Source organism: Dipodomys spectabilis, unplaced genomic scaffold (assembly GCF_019054845.1).
Source record: "Dipodomys spectabilis isolate Male_0828 unplaced genomic scaffold, ASM1905484v1 ptg000528l, whole genome shotgun sequence".
Classification (NCBI taxonomy): Eukaryota; Metazoa; Chordata; class Mammalia; order Rodentia; family Heteromyidae; genus Dipodomys; species Dipodomys spectabilis.
Window position 1 is genome coordinate 794,254 of NW_024871205.1, and position 16,243 is coordinate 810,496.

The 16,243-nt window shown below is 59.8% G+C and overlaps 1 protein-coding gene across 1 annotated transcript in view; it reads right to left on the reverse strand.

The window, feature by feature from the left end:
- Positions 1 to 3,828: 3,828 nt before the first annotated feature.
- Positions 3,829 to 16,243, reverse strand: part of Slit3 (slit guidance ligand 3) — a 252,676-nt gene continuing 240,261 nt past the window's right edge. The window contains exons 27-36 of the mRNA XM_042670215.1: positions 16,007 to 16,104; positions 15,499 to 15,638; positions 15,169 to 15,262; positions 13,321 to 13,458; positions 12,552 to 12,792; positions 12,215 to 12,345; positions 6,988 to 7,142; positions 6,088 to 6,373; positions 5,724 to 5,932; positions 3,829 to 4,342 (exon numbers count right to left, since the gene is read on the reverse strand). Coding sequence (XP_042526149.1) covers positions 4,107 to 4,342; positions 5,724 to 5,932; positions 6,088 to 6,373; positions 6,988 to 7,142; positions 12,215 to 12,345; positions 12,552 to 12,792; positions 13,321 to 13,458; positions 15,169 to 15,262; positions 15,499 to 15,638; positions 16,007 to 16,104 — 1,728 coding nt within the window. The 3' untranslated portion in view covers positions 3,829 to 4,106. The remainder of the gene's footprint in view (positions 4,343 to 5,723; positions 5,933 to 6,087; positions 6,374 to 6,987; positions 7,143 to 12,214; positions 12,346 to 12,551; positions 12,793 to 13,320; positions 13,459 to 15,168; positions 15,263 to 15,498; positions 15,639 to 16,006; positions 16,105 to 16,243) is intronic.

Sequence of the window (16,243 nt, forward strand, 5' to 3'; positions counted from 1 at the left end):
CACCCCTGTCTGCTCTTCCTCCTTCTGAGAAACTTGCTCTGGGGGACAGAGGCTCTGAGAAAGAGGCGTGGCCTTGGCCCCGTTTCTCTGGAAGAGACACTGAAATCTTTTAATTCACCGTTTCTACGGGGATGGCCATGGGCACTGGGACAAGAGGCCTGGGCAAGCGCTGTACCCCAGGGGGGCCTGTGGTTGTCTATGGCTTCCTGAGATGTCCCCCCCCCCGACGCCATCAGCAGACACCCAAAAAATCAGTCAACTTGGACATAGGCACTGATTTCATGGGGCCACTTATTTATTTTTGTTTTGTGCTGGTCCTGGAGCTGTTTGAACTCAGGGCCTGGGCACTGTCCCAGTAGAGCTTTTGTGCTCTACTACTTGAGCCTCGGCTCTACTTCTGGCTCTTTGGTGGTTAACTGGAGATTAAGAGTCTCAGGGCCTTTATGGCCCCGGCTGGCTTCAAACGGTGATCCTCAGCTCTCAGCCTCCTGATTAACTGGGCTTAGGAACTAGGAGCTCAGCGCTGGGCCTATTTTGTTTTTCCACAGGTGTTTTGGGTGGGCCTGGGGGCTGAGGCTGGTGGGGAAGGTTTGGTGGTGGCAGTCGGACTCTGACCATGAACGGAATCCCAAGCCATTTTATTGATTGATTAACTGGCTGATTGCAGAACTGAGAACTGAGTTTTGAACTCAGGGCAGGTGCTGTGCCATTTGGCCCACCTCCCCAGCCTGTTTTGCTCTCATTTGTGTTTCAGACAGGCTCTTGATCTTTTTTTTTTTTTTTTTGGTCTAGGCTCAAGGTTCCTCGCTCCCCCCAGCTTTCCCAGGGCCTTAGCTGGAGATGTGTGTTGGGGAGGGAGGAGGAGGGTTGGAAGGGTGCCGGGGCTCACAGCCTGTGGAGCACATCAGCGTGTGAGCCAGGCGCACACCCTGAGCACACTCCGGCCTTGTGGTCGGCCCTGACGTCCGTCTGTTCCCTGTCCTGGGGGTGTCTGGCCATGCCTCACCCCTAGGCTCTGCTCTTTCCCAGAACTGTCCCCGTCCAGGCTGACGCTTCCTTGTCCTCAGGCTGAGCGTGTAAATGATCAGGACTAGGTGTCTCCTCGTTTGGACTGTCATCATGGAGGGAGGGGTGGGGGTGACAGGTGCTGGAATCGTGGATCCCGTCCACGACAGTCCCACCCGCGTGGGGCTCTCCTGGGGAGTGAGGCCGACGTGGCCAGCGCCGGCCCAGGGCTAACAGACAAAGGAAGAACGGGAGCTGGAGAGCTCGTCAGCTAGCTCTGAAGACGACTTCCTAGGGACTGGGAAGGTGGCTCAGGGGAAGAGCGCTGGCCTAGCCTGCACGAAGCCCTGGGTTCCATTCCTCAGTGCCACACACACAGAAAAAAGCTGCCAGTGGTGCTGTGTGGCTCAACGGTAGAGCGCTAGCCTTGAGCCCCGAGAGGCTCAGGGCCAGCGCCAGGGCCCTGAGCTCAGGCCCCAGAAAAGAAAGAAAGAAAGAAAGATCAGAGTGCGGGGTGGGGGTGGGGGTAGGGGATGGAGGTGGGGGGCGGGGCGGGGGAGGGCAGAAACCAGATTTCTCCATGTTGAGAAATAAAGGGCTGGTGAAGAAACTGACACAAACACAGACTCCCCTTTCCCCAGGCTGGGCGAAGGGGAGAGGGATAAAGGTAACGCGGGAGAAACCTCCTCTTCCTCCCCTCCTCCCCTCTCCTTCCTCCCTTCTCCACGTTGAGAGAGGGCGTGGGCGGGGGGTAAATTCGCAAGTGGGGGGAACAGGACGTCCATGGGGGGGACGGCTGGCTTCTGTGGGCCACGCTCTGGTTCTCGCATGCAGACATTTATTCTGCAGACAGCCTTGCCTCCTGGTCTCGAGTCCCGGGAGCTGGCGTGGCGGTGGGCTGGTGTGGTGGGTGTGCGGGGGTCTCCGGATCCCCGTGCCCGGCGGGGCACGTGCCCGTGAGCTCAGGAGGGGCTCGGGGCCTTGGCCTCCTTGGCCGGGGATGAAGGCGTCAGATGCCACCCTGGTTAGAATGGAGGCATCCATGTTCACCCAGTGTCCCTGGGGACAGCCTTGCTATTCCAGAAGTTTCCATATTGGAGGCAGCGATGGGAACCAGCGGCAGCTGGATGACCAAGGGGAAACCACACCGTTGAGACTCCAAGCGGGGATTTGAACTTGGGGCTCTCCACAGAGCACAACGCAGAGAAGGGACCTGGGAGGGAGGGACCGGTTGTCACACAGGGGTTCTGGGGGGGCACGCGGGGTCCTCCGGGCCTGGCCCAGCCTGTCTCCAGGGAGGAACTCGGGCCTTCCTTCTACCTGGTCATGGTGTTAGGCTCGGGGTCACCGCAAGCCACGGGAAGGGCTTGGGCGCAGACTTCACGGAGCTGCTAAGGACAGCATTTTGGCAGCCTTGGGGTGAGTCTGAGATGGGGCCCGCCCCGCCTCCTCTCTTTCCTGGTCTGTGCATGTGTGTGAGCATGCACACACACACACACACACACACACACAGGACATCACACTGAACCTTCTGGGGATCTGCCTACTCTAGAACCTAGGTGCCCAAGCAGAAGTGAGGCCCAACCCCATCTCTTCCAGAACCATCTCTGAGGATGGCTTTCATGGCCGGCCCTGCGTTCAGCGTTTCTTCAGGTCAGGGTTGAGCCAAAGACCCAAAACGACACAGACAGCCTGGGGTATGGGTGGAGAGGGGTCTGGGGCCCGAGGGGGGCAGGGAGGGCTACCAGACACCTCGCGGGGGGGGGGGGGGCTCCCCGACTTCGCGCTGGGTGGGGCTGGGGGCGTTGGTGAGGGGGGAGGGTGGGGAGCTCCCAGGAGCCCTTCCAGGGCTGAGCTCCCTCCCCCCTCCTCGTCCTCCTCCCCCTCTCCCCACAATGTCTTCCACAACCACCTCCCCCTTACCTCCTCTTCCCCTCCTCTCTTCCCCCATGTGGAACTCCTCCTCCTCCCCTCCTCTCCCCCTCCTTACCCCCTCCTCCTCCCCTCCTTCCACTTCCCTTCCTCCTCCTCCTCCTGCTCCTCCCTCATTCCCCTCTCCTCCTCATCCCCCTTTTCTTATCTCCCTCCCTCCCTCTGCCCCCCTCCCCTTCCCCAAGTGAGCAGGGCTGGGCCCGAGCCGCCTTCCCACCAGGCTGCCATTCCTTTATTTTTATCCTTTAGTTTTAAACATTTTTTTTTTTTATTAGTCTGTCTTGTCTTTATAGAAACACAGCAAATACACAGCACAACACAAAACTGGGTACAGCGCACTGGCTGGCACACAGACAGAGGGCGTGGTGGGTTTATATAATAAAAGATGGAAACAGTCACTTTCCATAATAAAAATAAGTTCTATTTTTGTTTATTTTACAATATACTTAATACTCTCTTCTCCTCCGCCTCCTCCGCGGGCCTCTCTCCTGCATGGACGCGCGTGCGCAGGGAGGCCGGGCCTCTCTCCTGCGTGGATGCGTGCGCATGGGGAGCCGGGCCTCTCTCCTGCATGGATGCGTGCGCGCGGGGAGCCGGGCCTCTCTCCTGCATGGATGCGTGCGCACGGGGAGCCGGGCCTCTCTCCTGCATGGATGCGCTCGTGCGAGGAGCCGGGCCTCTCTCCTGCATGGACGCGCGTGCGCACGGGGAGCCGGGCCTCTCTCCTGCATGGACGCGCGTGCGCAGGGAGGCCGGGCCTCTCTCCTGCATGGATGCGCGCGTGCGAGGAGCCGGGCCTCTCTCCTGCATGGACGCGCGTGCGCAGGGAGGCCAGGCCTCTCTTCTGCATGGATGCGCGCGCGCGCGGGGAGCCGGGCCTCTCTCCTGCGTGGACGCGTGCGCGCGGGGAGGCCTCCCCGCGCCTCTCTCCTGCGTGGACGCGCGTGCGCAGGGAGGCCAGGCCTCTCTCCTGCGTGGACGCGCGTGCGCGGGGAGCCGGGCCTCTCTCCTGCATGGATGCGCGCGTGCGGGGAGGCCGGGCCTCTCTCCTGCGTGGACGCGCGTGCGCGGGGAGCCGGGCCTCTCTCCTGCATGGACGCGTGCGCGCGGGGAGGCCTCCCCGCGCCTCTCTCCTGCGTGGACGCGCGCGCGGGGAGGCCGGGCCGGGCTCAGGAGCAGGGCCGGCAGCCGCACTCCAGGTGTCTCTCCACCTCCTCCACGAAGGACGCGCCGTCCGGGCACTGGAACACGTACTTGCGCCGCTTGCTGCGCACCGGCCCGCAGCAGCGGTGCCCGCAGCGGCCCCGGCACTCCAGCATCGGCACCCGGGACGCCGTGGCGCACCACACCTGGCCCCGCTGCCGCCGCACCGCCTCGCGGACCACCTCGCCCACACACGGGCTCTCTGCGGGGGTCGGACTGGGCGTCAGGGCTGGGGGGCGGGGGACTGTGGGCTGTCCATCCTCCATCAGACCCACCGTCCACCGGTCCATTCATCCATCCTCACGCACATCTTCCATCCATCCGCCCATCTGTGAAACCAACTGTCTGTCCATCCATCCATCCACCCACTTATCCACCATTGATCGGACTGTCAGTCCACTCATCCATCCATCCATCTTCCATTCACTCATCCATCAGACAATTGTCCATTGGTCTAAGCATTCGCCAGACCAACTGTCCATCCATTTACCTTCCATCCACTCATTCATTCATCCATCCATGAGACCACCTGTCCACTGGTCCATTCATCCACCCACCCAACCATCCATCATTGATCAGTTCATCCATCCATCCATCCATCCACCCATCCACCCATCCGTCTTCTATCCATCATTGATCAGTCCATCATCCATCCATCTGCCCAACCATCCATCCATCCATCCATCCACCATCAATCAGACTATCAGTCAGTCCATTCATCCATCCATCCACCTTCCATTCACTCATCCATCAGACCAGTTGTCCATTGGTCTAGCCATTTGCCCGCCAGATCAACTATCCATCCATTTACCTTCCATCCACTCATTCATTCATCCATCCATGAGACCACCTGCCCATTGGTCCATCTATCCATCCACCCAACCATCCATCATCAATCCATCCATTGATCCATCCATCCATTATTGATCCATCCATTGATCCATCCCTCCATCATCAATCACTCCATCCATCCATCCATCCATCCATCCACCTTCCATTCACTCATCCATCAGAACTGTTCATCCATTTATTTACCTTCCACCCACTCATTCAATCATCCATCAGACCAATTATCCATTGGTCCATCCATCCATCCATCCATCCATCTACTCACCCATCCATTTGCCCAACTATATTCATCCACCTTTCTTCCATCAGACCAACTGTCCCTCACTCCATCCACCTTCTCCCCATCTTTCCTTTCTGGAGCTTACCACAAAGGCACACAAAGAGAGACCCTCAATAACCGGGGTGATTTGGCGATAAAGAGAATGGGTGAGACCGGGGAGTGGTTTTCTGTTTACCGCATGACACAGGACACAGAGGACGGAGGGCTGGGGAGGGCTGGGCAAGGACAGGAGACAGGAGGGGCCGGAAGAAGACAGGGAAGAAGCCCTACAAAATCCCGAAAGTCTATGCTTCAGGAGTCTTAGCTCTCGTCTCTAGAGCACCTGTCCATGTCCAAGCCAGCGCCCACACCCAACCCTCCTCCCCCTCCCTCCCCCATACCCAACCCTCCTTGCCCCTCCCTCCCCCACCCTCTCCCCTCCTCCCCTCCCCCTCCCTCCCCCGCCCCTCCTCACCCTGCTGGCAGTGCTCCCCGCTGAAGCCCGGCTGGCACAAGCAGCGCGGCTCCCCGTGGCCGGAAACGTGGCACTGCCCGTGGTGGCACGTGAGCGCAGAGCAGGCGCTGGCTGAGCTGTTCTTGCGGTCACACAGAGGCCCCCCGTAGCCCTCCACGCACTTGCACACATAGGAGCGGCCAGCGGCCACACACTGGCCATGGAGGCAGCTGGGGGGCAGACAGGAGGAGGAGAGTCAGGAGGGGAAGGAGGGAGAGGAGAGGAGGGAGGAGGGGAGGGGAGAGAGGAGAGGGAGGAGGAAGGAAGAGGGAGAAAGAAGAAGGAGGGGAAGGGAGGAGGGCGGGGAGGGCGGGGTGGGGCGGACCTGTGGCGCTGGCAGGGGTCGCGGGCCTCCTGGTCGCACAGCGGGCCGGCCCAGCCCGGGTGGCACTCGCACAGCACGCTGTCGCCGTCCAGGGCGCGGCACAGGCCGTGGCGGCACACGGAGCAGGACTTGCAGCCGGGGGAGACGCCGGGGGCCTGCGGCGGGAGCGCCTTGAAGTCCTGCAGCTCGTTGTTGATGCGCACCTCGTGGATGCAGCCGTGGAAGCCGTCGCGCGGCCGCTCCGTGCCCTGGCGCAGGGCCGACAGCCCCGTGGAGGTGGGGATGCCTGGGGGGACGCGGGAGGGGTGACCCGCCCCGCCCCTGCGCGGTGACCGGCCCGCCCCATCCCTATGCGGTGACCCGGCCCGCCCCGCCCCTGCGCAGTGACCGGCCCGCCCCGCCCCTGTGCAGTGACCAGGCCGGCCCCGCCCCTGCGCAGTGACCAGGCCTGCCCCGCCCCTGCGCAGTGACCAGGCCGGCCCCGCCCCTGCGCAGTGACCGGCCCGCCCCGCCCCTGCGCAGTGACCAGGCCTGCCCTGCCCCTGTGCAGTGACCAGGCCTGCCCCGCCCCTGTGCAGTGACCAGGCCGGCCCCGCCCCTGCGCAGTGACCGGCCCGCCCCGCCCCTGTGCAGTGACCAGGCCGGCCCCGCCCCTGCGCAGTGACCAGGCCAGCCCCGCCCCTGCGCAGTGACCAGGCCTGCCCCGCCCCTGCGCAGTGACCAGGCCCACCCTGCCCCACCCCGCCCCCGTGCAGTGACTGCCCCGCCCCGCCCCTGAGCAGTGACCAGGCCCTGCCCCGCCCCTGGTTCCCGGGTGCACCCCTGAGTCCCGTTCTCCCGGAGAGTCCCTCCCCCCCAGCAGCAGCAGCGCCCGGGGCGCAGGGCCGCGCGGGCCGTTACCTCCCAGGTAGAGGGCGCTGTTGGCGCCCACCGCCGGCCCCTTCTGCAGCTTCCCCAGGCTCTTGGGGGCGCCCTTGTCCACCACCAGGTTCAGGGTCTGGTTCAGCATCACCAGCTCCACGCTGTGGAACTGCCCGTCGTTCACCGTCTCCACGCTGGGCAGGAGAGGGGGGCGACCCGCTTACTACGGCAACACCGAGAAGGCCTCCCACCCAGCGCGCCTGCGCGCCGCCCCGGACACACGCACACGCACACACAGAGCACACACACACACACATACAGAACACGCACAGAGCACACACGCACACAGAGCACGCACACAGAGCACACACACACACACACACATACAGAACACGCACAGAGCACACACGCACACATACAGAACACGCACACACACAGAGCACACACACACACAGAGCACACACACAGAGCACACACACACAGAGCACACACACACAGAGCACACACACACACAGAGCACACACACAGAGCACACACACAGAGCACACACACACACACATACAGAACACGCACAGAGCACACACGCACACATACAGAACACGCACACACACATACACACACAGAGCACGCACACAGAGCACACACACACACACACACATACAGAACATGCACAGAGCACACACACGCACACATACAGAACACGCACACACACATACACACACAGAGCACACACACACACAGAGCACACACACACACAGAGCACACACACACAGAGCACACACACACAGAGCACACACAGAGCACACACACAGAGCACACACACACAGAGCACACACACACACAGAGCACACACACACAGAGCACACACAGAGCACACACACAGAGCACACACACAGAGCACACACACAGAGCACACACAGAGCACACACACACAGAGCACACACACACAGAGCACACACACACAGAGCACACACACACACACACACACAGAGCACACACAGAGCACACACACACAGAGCACACACACACACACACACAGAGCACACACAGAGCACACACACACAGAGCACACACACACACACACACAGAGCACACACACACACACACAGAGCACACACACACACACACAGAGCACACACACAGAGCACACACACACAGAGCACACACACAGAGCACACACAGAGCACACACACACACACACAGACACACAGAGCACACACACAGAGCACACACACACACACACACAGAGCACACACACACAGAGCACACACACACAGAGCACACACAGAGCACACACACAGAGCACACACACACAGAGCACACACACAGAGCACACACACACAGAGCACACACACACAGAGCACACACACAGAGCACACACACAGAGCACACACACAGAGCACACACAGAGCACACACACACAGAGCACACACAGAGCACACACACACACAGAGCACACACACACAGAGCACACACACACACAGAGCACACACACACAGAGCACACACACACAGAGCACACACACAGAGCACACACACAGAGCACACACACAGAGCACACACAGAGCACACACACACAGAGCACACACACAGAGCACACACACAGAGCACACACACAGAGCACACACACACACAGAGCACACACACAGAGCACACACACACATGCACACACACACAGAGCACACACACACACAGAGCACACACACACAGAGCACACACACAGAGCACACACAGAGCACACACACACACACACACACAGAGCACACACACAGAGCACACACAGAGCACACACACACACACACACAGAGCACACACACACACAGAGCACACACACAGAGCACACACACACACAGAGCACACACACAGAGCACACACAGAGCACACACACACACACACACACAGAGCACACACACACACAGAGCACACACACACAGAGCACACACACAGAGCACACACAGAGCACACACACACACACACACAGAGCACACACACACACAGAGCACACACACAGAGCACACACAGAGCACACACACACACACACACAGAGCACACACACAGAGCACACACACACAGAGCACACACACACAGAGCACACACACAGAGCACACACACACAGAGCACACACACACAGAGCACACACACAGAGCACACATACACACACACACACAGAGCACACACACACAGAGCACACACACAGAGCACACACACAGAGCACACACACACAGAGCACACACACGCAATACACACACAGAGCACACACACACAGAGCACACACACACACAGAGCACACACACACACGCAATACACACACAGAGCACACACACACAGAGCACACACAGAGCACACACACAGAGCACACACACACAGAGCACACACACACACGCAATACACACACAGAGCACACACACACAGAGCACACACACACAGAGCACACACACAGAGCACACACACGCAATACACACACAGAGCACACACACACAGAGCACACACACACAGAGCACACACACACAGAGCACACACACAGAGCACACACACACAGAGCACACACACACAGAGCACACACACGCAATACACACACAGAGCACACACACACAGAGCACACACACACACAGAGCACACACACACACGCAATACACACACAGAGCACACACACACAGAGCACACACACACAGAGCACACACACAGAGCACACACACACAGAGCACACACACACAGAGCACACACACAGAGCACACACAGAGCACACACACACACACACACAGAGCACACACACACAGAGCACACACACACACAGAGCACACACACAGAGCACACACAGAGCACACACACACAGAGCACACACACACACAGAGCACACACACAGAGCACACACACACAGAGCACACACACACACAGAGCACACACACAGAGCACACACAGAGCACACACACACACACACACACAGAGCACACACACACAGAGCACACACACACACAGAGCACACACACAGAGCACACACACACAGAGCACACACACACAGAGCACACACACACAGAGCACACACACAGAGCACACACAGAGCACACACACACACACACACAGAGCACACACACACAGAGCACACACACACACAGAGCACACACACAGAGCACACACACACAGAGCACACACACACAGAGCACACACACAGAGCACACACAGAGCACACACACACACACACACACAGAGCACACACACAGAGCACACACACAGAGCACACACACAGAGCACACACACACAGAGCACACACACACAGAGCACACACACAGAGCACACACAGAGCACACACACACACACACACAGAGCACACACACACAGAGCACACACACACACAGAGCACACACACAGAGCACACACAGCACACACACACAGAGCACACACACACACAGAGCACACACACAGAGCACACACAGAGCACACACACACACACACACAGAGCACACACACACAGAGCACACACACACACAGAGCACACACACAGAGCACACACACACAGAGCACACACACACAGAGCACACACACAGAGCACACACAGAGCACACACACACACACACACACACACAGAGCACACACACACAGAGCACACACACACACAGAGCACACACACAGAGCACACACAGAGCACACACACACAGAGCACACACACACAGAGCACACACACAGAGCACACACACACACACACACAGAGCACACACACAGAGCACACACACAGAGCACACACACAGAGCACACACACAGAGCACACACACACACAGAGCACACACACAGAGCACACACACAGAGCACACACAGAGCACACACACACACACACACAGAGCACACACACACAGAGCGCACGCACACACAGAGCACACACAGAGCACACACACACACACACAGAGCACACACACAGAGCACACACACACAGAGCACACACACACAGAGCACACACACAGAGCACACACACACAGCACACACACACAGAGCACACACACAGAGCACACACACAGAGCACACACACACAGAGCACACACACGCAATACACACACAGAGCACACACACACAGAGCACACACACACAGAGCACACACACACACGCAATACACACACAGAGCACACACACACAGAGCACACACACAGATCACACACAGAGCACACACAGAGCACACACACACACACACACAGAGCACACACACAGAGCACACACACACAGAGCACACACACACAGAGCACACACACAGAGCACACACACACAGAGCACACACACACAGAGCACACACACAGAGCACACACACACAGAGCACACACACACAGAGCACACACACACAGAGCACACACACGCAATACACACACAGAGCACACACACACAGAGCACATACACACAGAGCACACACACACAGAGCACACACACAGAGCACACACACACAGAGCACACACACACACGCACACACACGCAATACACACACAGAGCACACACACAGAGCACACACACACAGAGCACACACACAGAGCACACACACACAGAGCACACACACACAGAGCACACACACACAGAGCACACACACGCAATACACACACAGAGCACACACACACAGAGCGCACACACACACAGAGCACACACACACAGAGCACACACACGCAATACACACACAGCACACACACACACAGAGCACACACACACACAGAGCACACACACACAGAGCACACACACACACACACAGAGCACACACACACACACGCAATACACACACAGAGCACACACACAGAGCACACACACACAGAGCACACACACACACAGAGCACGCACACACAGAGCACACACACGCAATACACACACAGAGCACACACACACAGAGCACACACACACACAGAGCACACACACACACAGAGCACACACACACACAGAGCACACACACACACAGAGCACGCACACACAGAGCACACACACGCAATACACACACAGAGCACGCACACACAGAGCACACACACAGAGCACACACACAGAGCACACACACACTGAGCACACACACACAGAGCACACACACACAGAGCACACACACACAGAACACGCACACATCACACAGCACAGTGACTCCACTTGGACATGAGCCGCACAGCCTTGAACTGGCGTCTCCTGCTCAGGCCCTGTGCGCCCCCCCCACGGCCACCACCGCCCCCCACCTGGGTGCTGAGTGTGCCCAGTAGGTGGCGACGGAGCCCGGGGGAGCCAGTGCTGCGGCTGCGGCAGGGCCTCCCCTCCCCGCTCCTCACCTGTACACCGTGGTGGGCGGGGCGCTCAGACTGTCGTACACCAGCCTCACGTGGCCCTGGTACAGCTCCAGGGCCAGCGGGTCATTGTCCCCCTTGTAGAGGAGGATCCCGTTGTCCTTATCGGTGGCCACCTGTCCGGGGACAGCGGCCGGGCCGGCAGTCAGTGCTCACCCGGCCCTCAGTGAGCACCTACTACACACGCCCACGGTGCTCACGGACTGCCTGGCCAGGCTTGAGGTGCTTAGGGGGACGTGACTCGGGGCGCCCAGGCTGGGCTCAGCACAGCCAGGGCTTGGGGTCCTTCCCAGGGCAGGCAGGGCAGGGTGGGGACGCCCACCTGCAGGGAGATGTTGGCCTGGGGCCGGACCTTGGCGGTGGCCAGCTCCACGTAGGAGTCCTTGCCCAGGAAGTTGACGGTGATGAGCTTCTCGCAGCGGGGGCCCGCGAAGCCGGACGGGCAGCGGCAGGTGGGCTCCTGCTGCACCACGATGCACTGCGCGCCATTCTCGCACTCGTGCTGGTCGCAGGGGCTGGTCTGCAGCAGGACCATGGGCGGGGGGTGCTCGCACCACAGTCCGCTGGAGGGAGGGGCCGGGGCGTGGGGGTGAGGGAGAAGGGGCGGGCCGAGAAGAGGAAGCATCTGTTATTCCTAAGAAACCTCCGGCCCACGCACGCGGTGGGCCGCCCCGCAGCTGACACCAGCGCCAGTCCTCTTCCTCTAAGTCTCTGCCTGCTCTGCCCCTTCTGGGAATTCCCGGAGTGTCTGGGGGCTCACACTGGCTCTGCTTGTTGGGCCGGTGCTCTACTGCTTGAGCCACGGTTCCAGTCTGGCTTTTGGATGGAGTCTCAGGGACTCATCCAGTGGGCTCTGGAACAGACTGGCCTTGGAAACACTCCTTCCGGGCTCACAGCTGTGCAGTTAGCCTTTGCCCAAGGTCAATCTGCATGGTTTGCATCCCATTGCATGCAAGGAGCACCAACCCACAGTAGGCCCCGCCCACTCTCAATCAGCCAGCTCTGCCCGCAAGCTGGGCCCCGCCCCTCAGGCATAGCCCCGCCCACACCACTGTGTCCATTGGTGCCAGGCTGCCTCCTCCCCGTCCTACCTGAAGCCCTGGGGGCAGAGGCAGGAGTAGCCGTCCACCGCGTCCACACACTGGGCCCCGTGCCGGCACTTGTGAGCCACACAGTCGTCGTCGTCCGTCTCGCAGAGTTTCCCGCTGTAGCCGGGCGCACAGTCGCACCTGGAAGGCGGGTGGCTCAGGGCCCGCACCCCCCCTTCCCAGGCCCCTCCACCCCCACCCTCAGGTCCTGATGGGTTGGACCCCTCCTGCATGTCACTAACAATCCCAGCCTTTGTCCCCAGAGGTCAAGGTCGGTGCCCCAGCAGGAAGAGGCGCAGGAAGGAGGTGCTCTGAGCTCTCTGGCTGGCTGGCGTCCTCCTTAAAGACGCTGTAGCATCTGACCTGCCATTTGGGTCTCAGACTCTCTCACGCCCCCCCACCTCAGACTCGCACGCGCATTCCCCAGAAGCCGCTGCCTCTCCACCGTGGCTGGGCGGCCTTTGAGCTCCTTCCTGTCCCCCCCTCCCTCCGGCAGGCCCACCCCCTGGCAGCCCTGCTGTGGGCCTGGGAACCTGGGTGGGCGGTAACCAGACACTTTAGACGGCCTGTCCCGGAATGGCTCTGCTTCTCTAGCTTTAGTCAGGAGATGGGCTGATAGAGAGAGGAGGAGAGAGGGGAGAGGAGGAGGGCAAAGAGAAAAAGGGAAAAAGAAGAAAGGGGAAATCTCTATCCACCCGTGCATCCATCCACACATACATCATCCATTCATACATCCATAATGCACCCATCCATCCACCCATCCACAAACTCATCCATCATTCATCCATTCATCTACTAACTCATCCATCCATCCATCAACCCATGTACCCATCCATTCATCTATCCATCATCCATCCAGCCAGCCACCCACTCATCCACCCACCCCCCCATCCATCAACCATCCAGCTATCGATCCACTCACCCATCATGCATCCATACACCCAACTGTCCATCCATCCACGTAGGCAGTCCATCATCCATTGATCTATCTACCTATGCATCATCCATCCACTGATCAGTCCATCCATTGACCCCCAGCTATTATCCATCCATCCATCTACCTACCCATCTACCACCCACCCATCCATCATCCATCTATCTGCCCACCCATCTACCCAGCCACCATCCATCCATCATCTATCTGTTCATTTATCCACACATCCATTATCCATCCACCCACCCATCTCCCTACCCATCCACCCATCCATCCATCTATCCATCCATCCACCAATCTATCTATCCACCCACCCATCCACACATCCATTATCCATCCACCCACCCATCTCCCTACTCATCCACCCATCCATCCATCTATCCATCCATCCACCAATCTATCTATCCACCCACCCATCCACCCATCCATCCACACATCCATTATCCATCCACCCACCCATCTCCCTACTCATCCACCCACCCATCCATCCATCCATCCATCTATCCATCCATCCACCCATCCATCCATCCACCCATCCATCCATCCATCCCTCCCTCCCTCCATCCATCCATCTATCCATCCATCTATCCATCCATCCACCCATCCACCCATCCATCCATCCATCCATCCATCCATCCATCCATCCATCCATCCATCCTTCCATGATCTCTGTCTCTTAGCAGAAACCTAGAGAAAGAGAAAACCCACCAGAGACAGAGGTGTGTGCAAAGGGAAACATACTGAGAAGATCAGAACACGAAGGAGGCAGAAACAGAGAAACGCATAGCAGGAGAGAGGGAGAGGGGAAGAAAGGGAGGGAGGCAGGCAGGGAGGGCGTGGTCCACTCAGAGCCTCAACCCCAGACTGGTGGGGACCCAGCCGGTGAGCCACGCTGGGGCTGCGCAGCCTGGCCTTACCGAAACCCCTTGTCCAGGGACACGCACTTGGCCTCGTGCTGGCACGGGTTCATCCCGGGCACGCAGTGGTCGATCACCTCGTCACACAGCTCGCCTGGCGGGCGCGGGGAAGAGAAGTCAGGTGTCGGGGGACGAGGGGGTGGATAGCGGGGGATGCCTAGGCCAGGGGGACAGGTGGGTGTGGACATGGGCGTTTTGGTCTTGAGACCGCAGCCGTGGGATCCTCCTGTCCTTCAGGGCACAGGATGGCTGGGGACCGGGGCTGTCTGGCGGGGAGAGGCGTGTGCGGGCCGGGCCGGGGGTGGGGGGCGGGGAGGCGGGCGTACTGACCCGTGTAGTTGGGCGGGCACACGCACGCGTAGTTGTTGATGCCGTCCACGCAGGTGGCGTTGTTCTCGCAGTCATTGTCCTCACAGTCGTCCGGGTTGACCTCACACCGATGCCCCTCAAAACCCAGCGGACAGGAGCAGCTGTGGGGAGGGCGGGGAGCCAGGCGCCCCGAGAGGCGGGTTGGAAGCGTGGAGAGAGAGGCTGGGGCAGTCGGTTAGTCGGGTGTTTCTCGGGGACACACCAAGAAACGGTTCCCTGGGTCTTCCCACTCTAACCTCCTGTCACCTCATTCCGGAAGCCCCCCCCCCCCACCTGGAGGTGGCTTCTGGAATGGCTCATGTCTGTGCAGCGGTCTGTGCCGCTGGCTTCTGGAGGCCGGTCCCAGCCATCCCATTGGCTGGGTGACTCTGGGCAAAGGACTCCCCCCCCCCCTTGCTGCCTCTGTTTCCTCCTCTGCACAGTGCGGGGTGGGGTAACAGCCCGGGTGAGCGGCGGCCCGAGTGCCTACCTGAACCCCTCCCGGTGGACCTCGCTGAGGTGGCAGGTGCCGCCGTGCCGGCAGGGGTCCTGGGCACAGGGGTTGACGGGCACGGCGCAGTCCTTGCCCTGGGGGATGCGAGAGGGACAGGGGTCTGGGGAGGGACCCACGAGGCCCTGGGAGCTCCCAGCCTCCTCCGGGAGAAGCCGAGGGGATGGAGCCCAGGGCCTGTGACGCCAGCGTCACCACGCCCTCCTGTCCTGGATG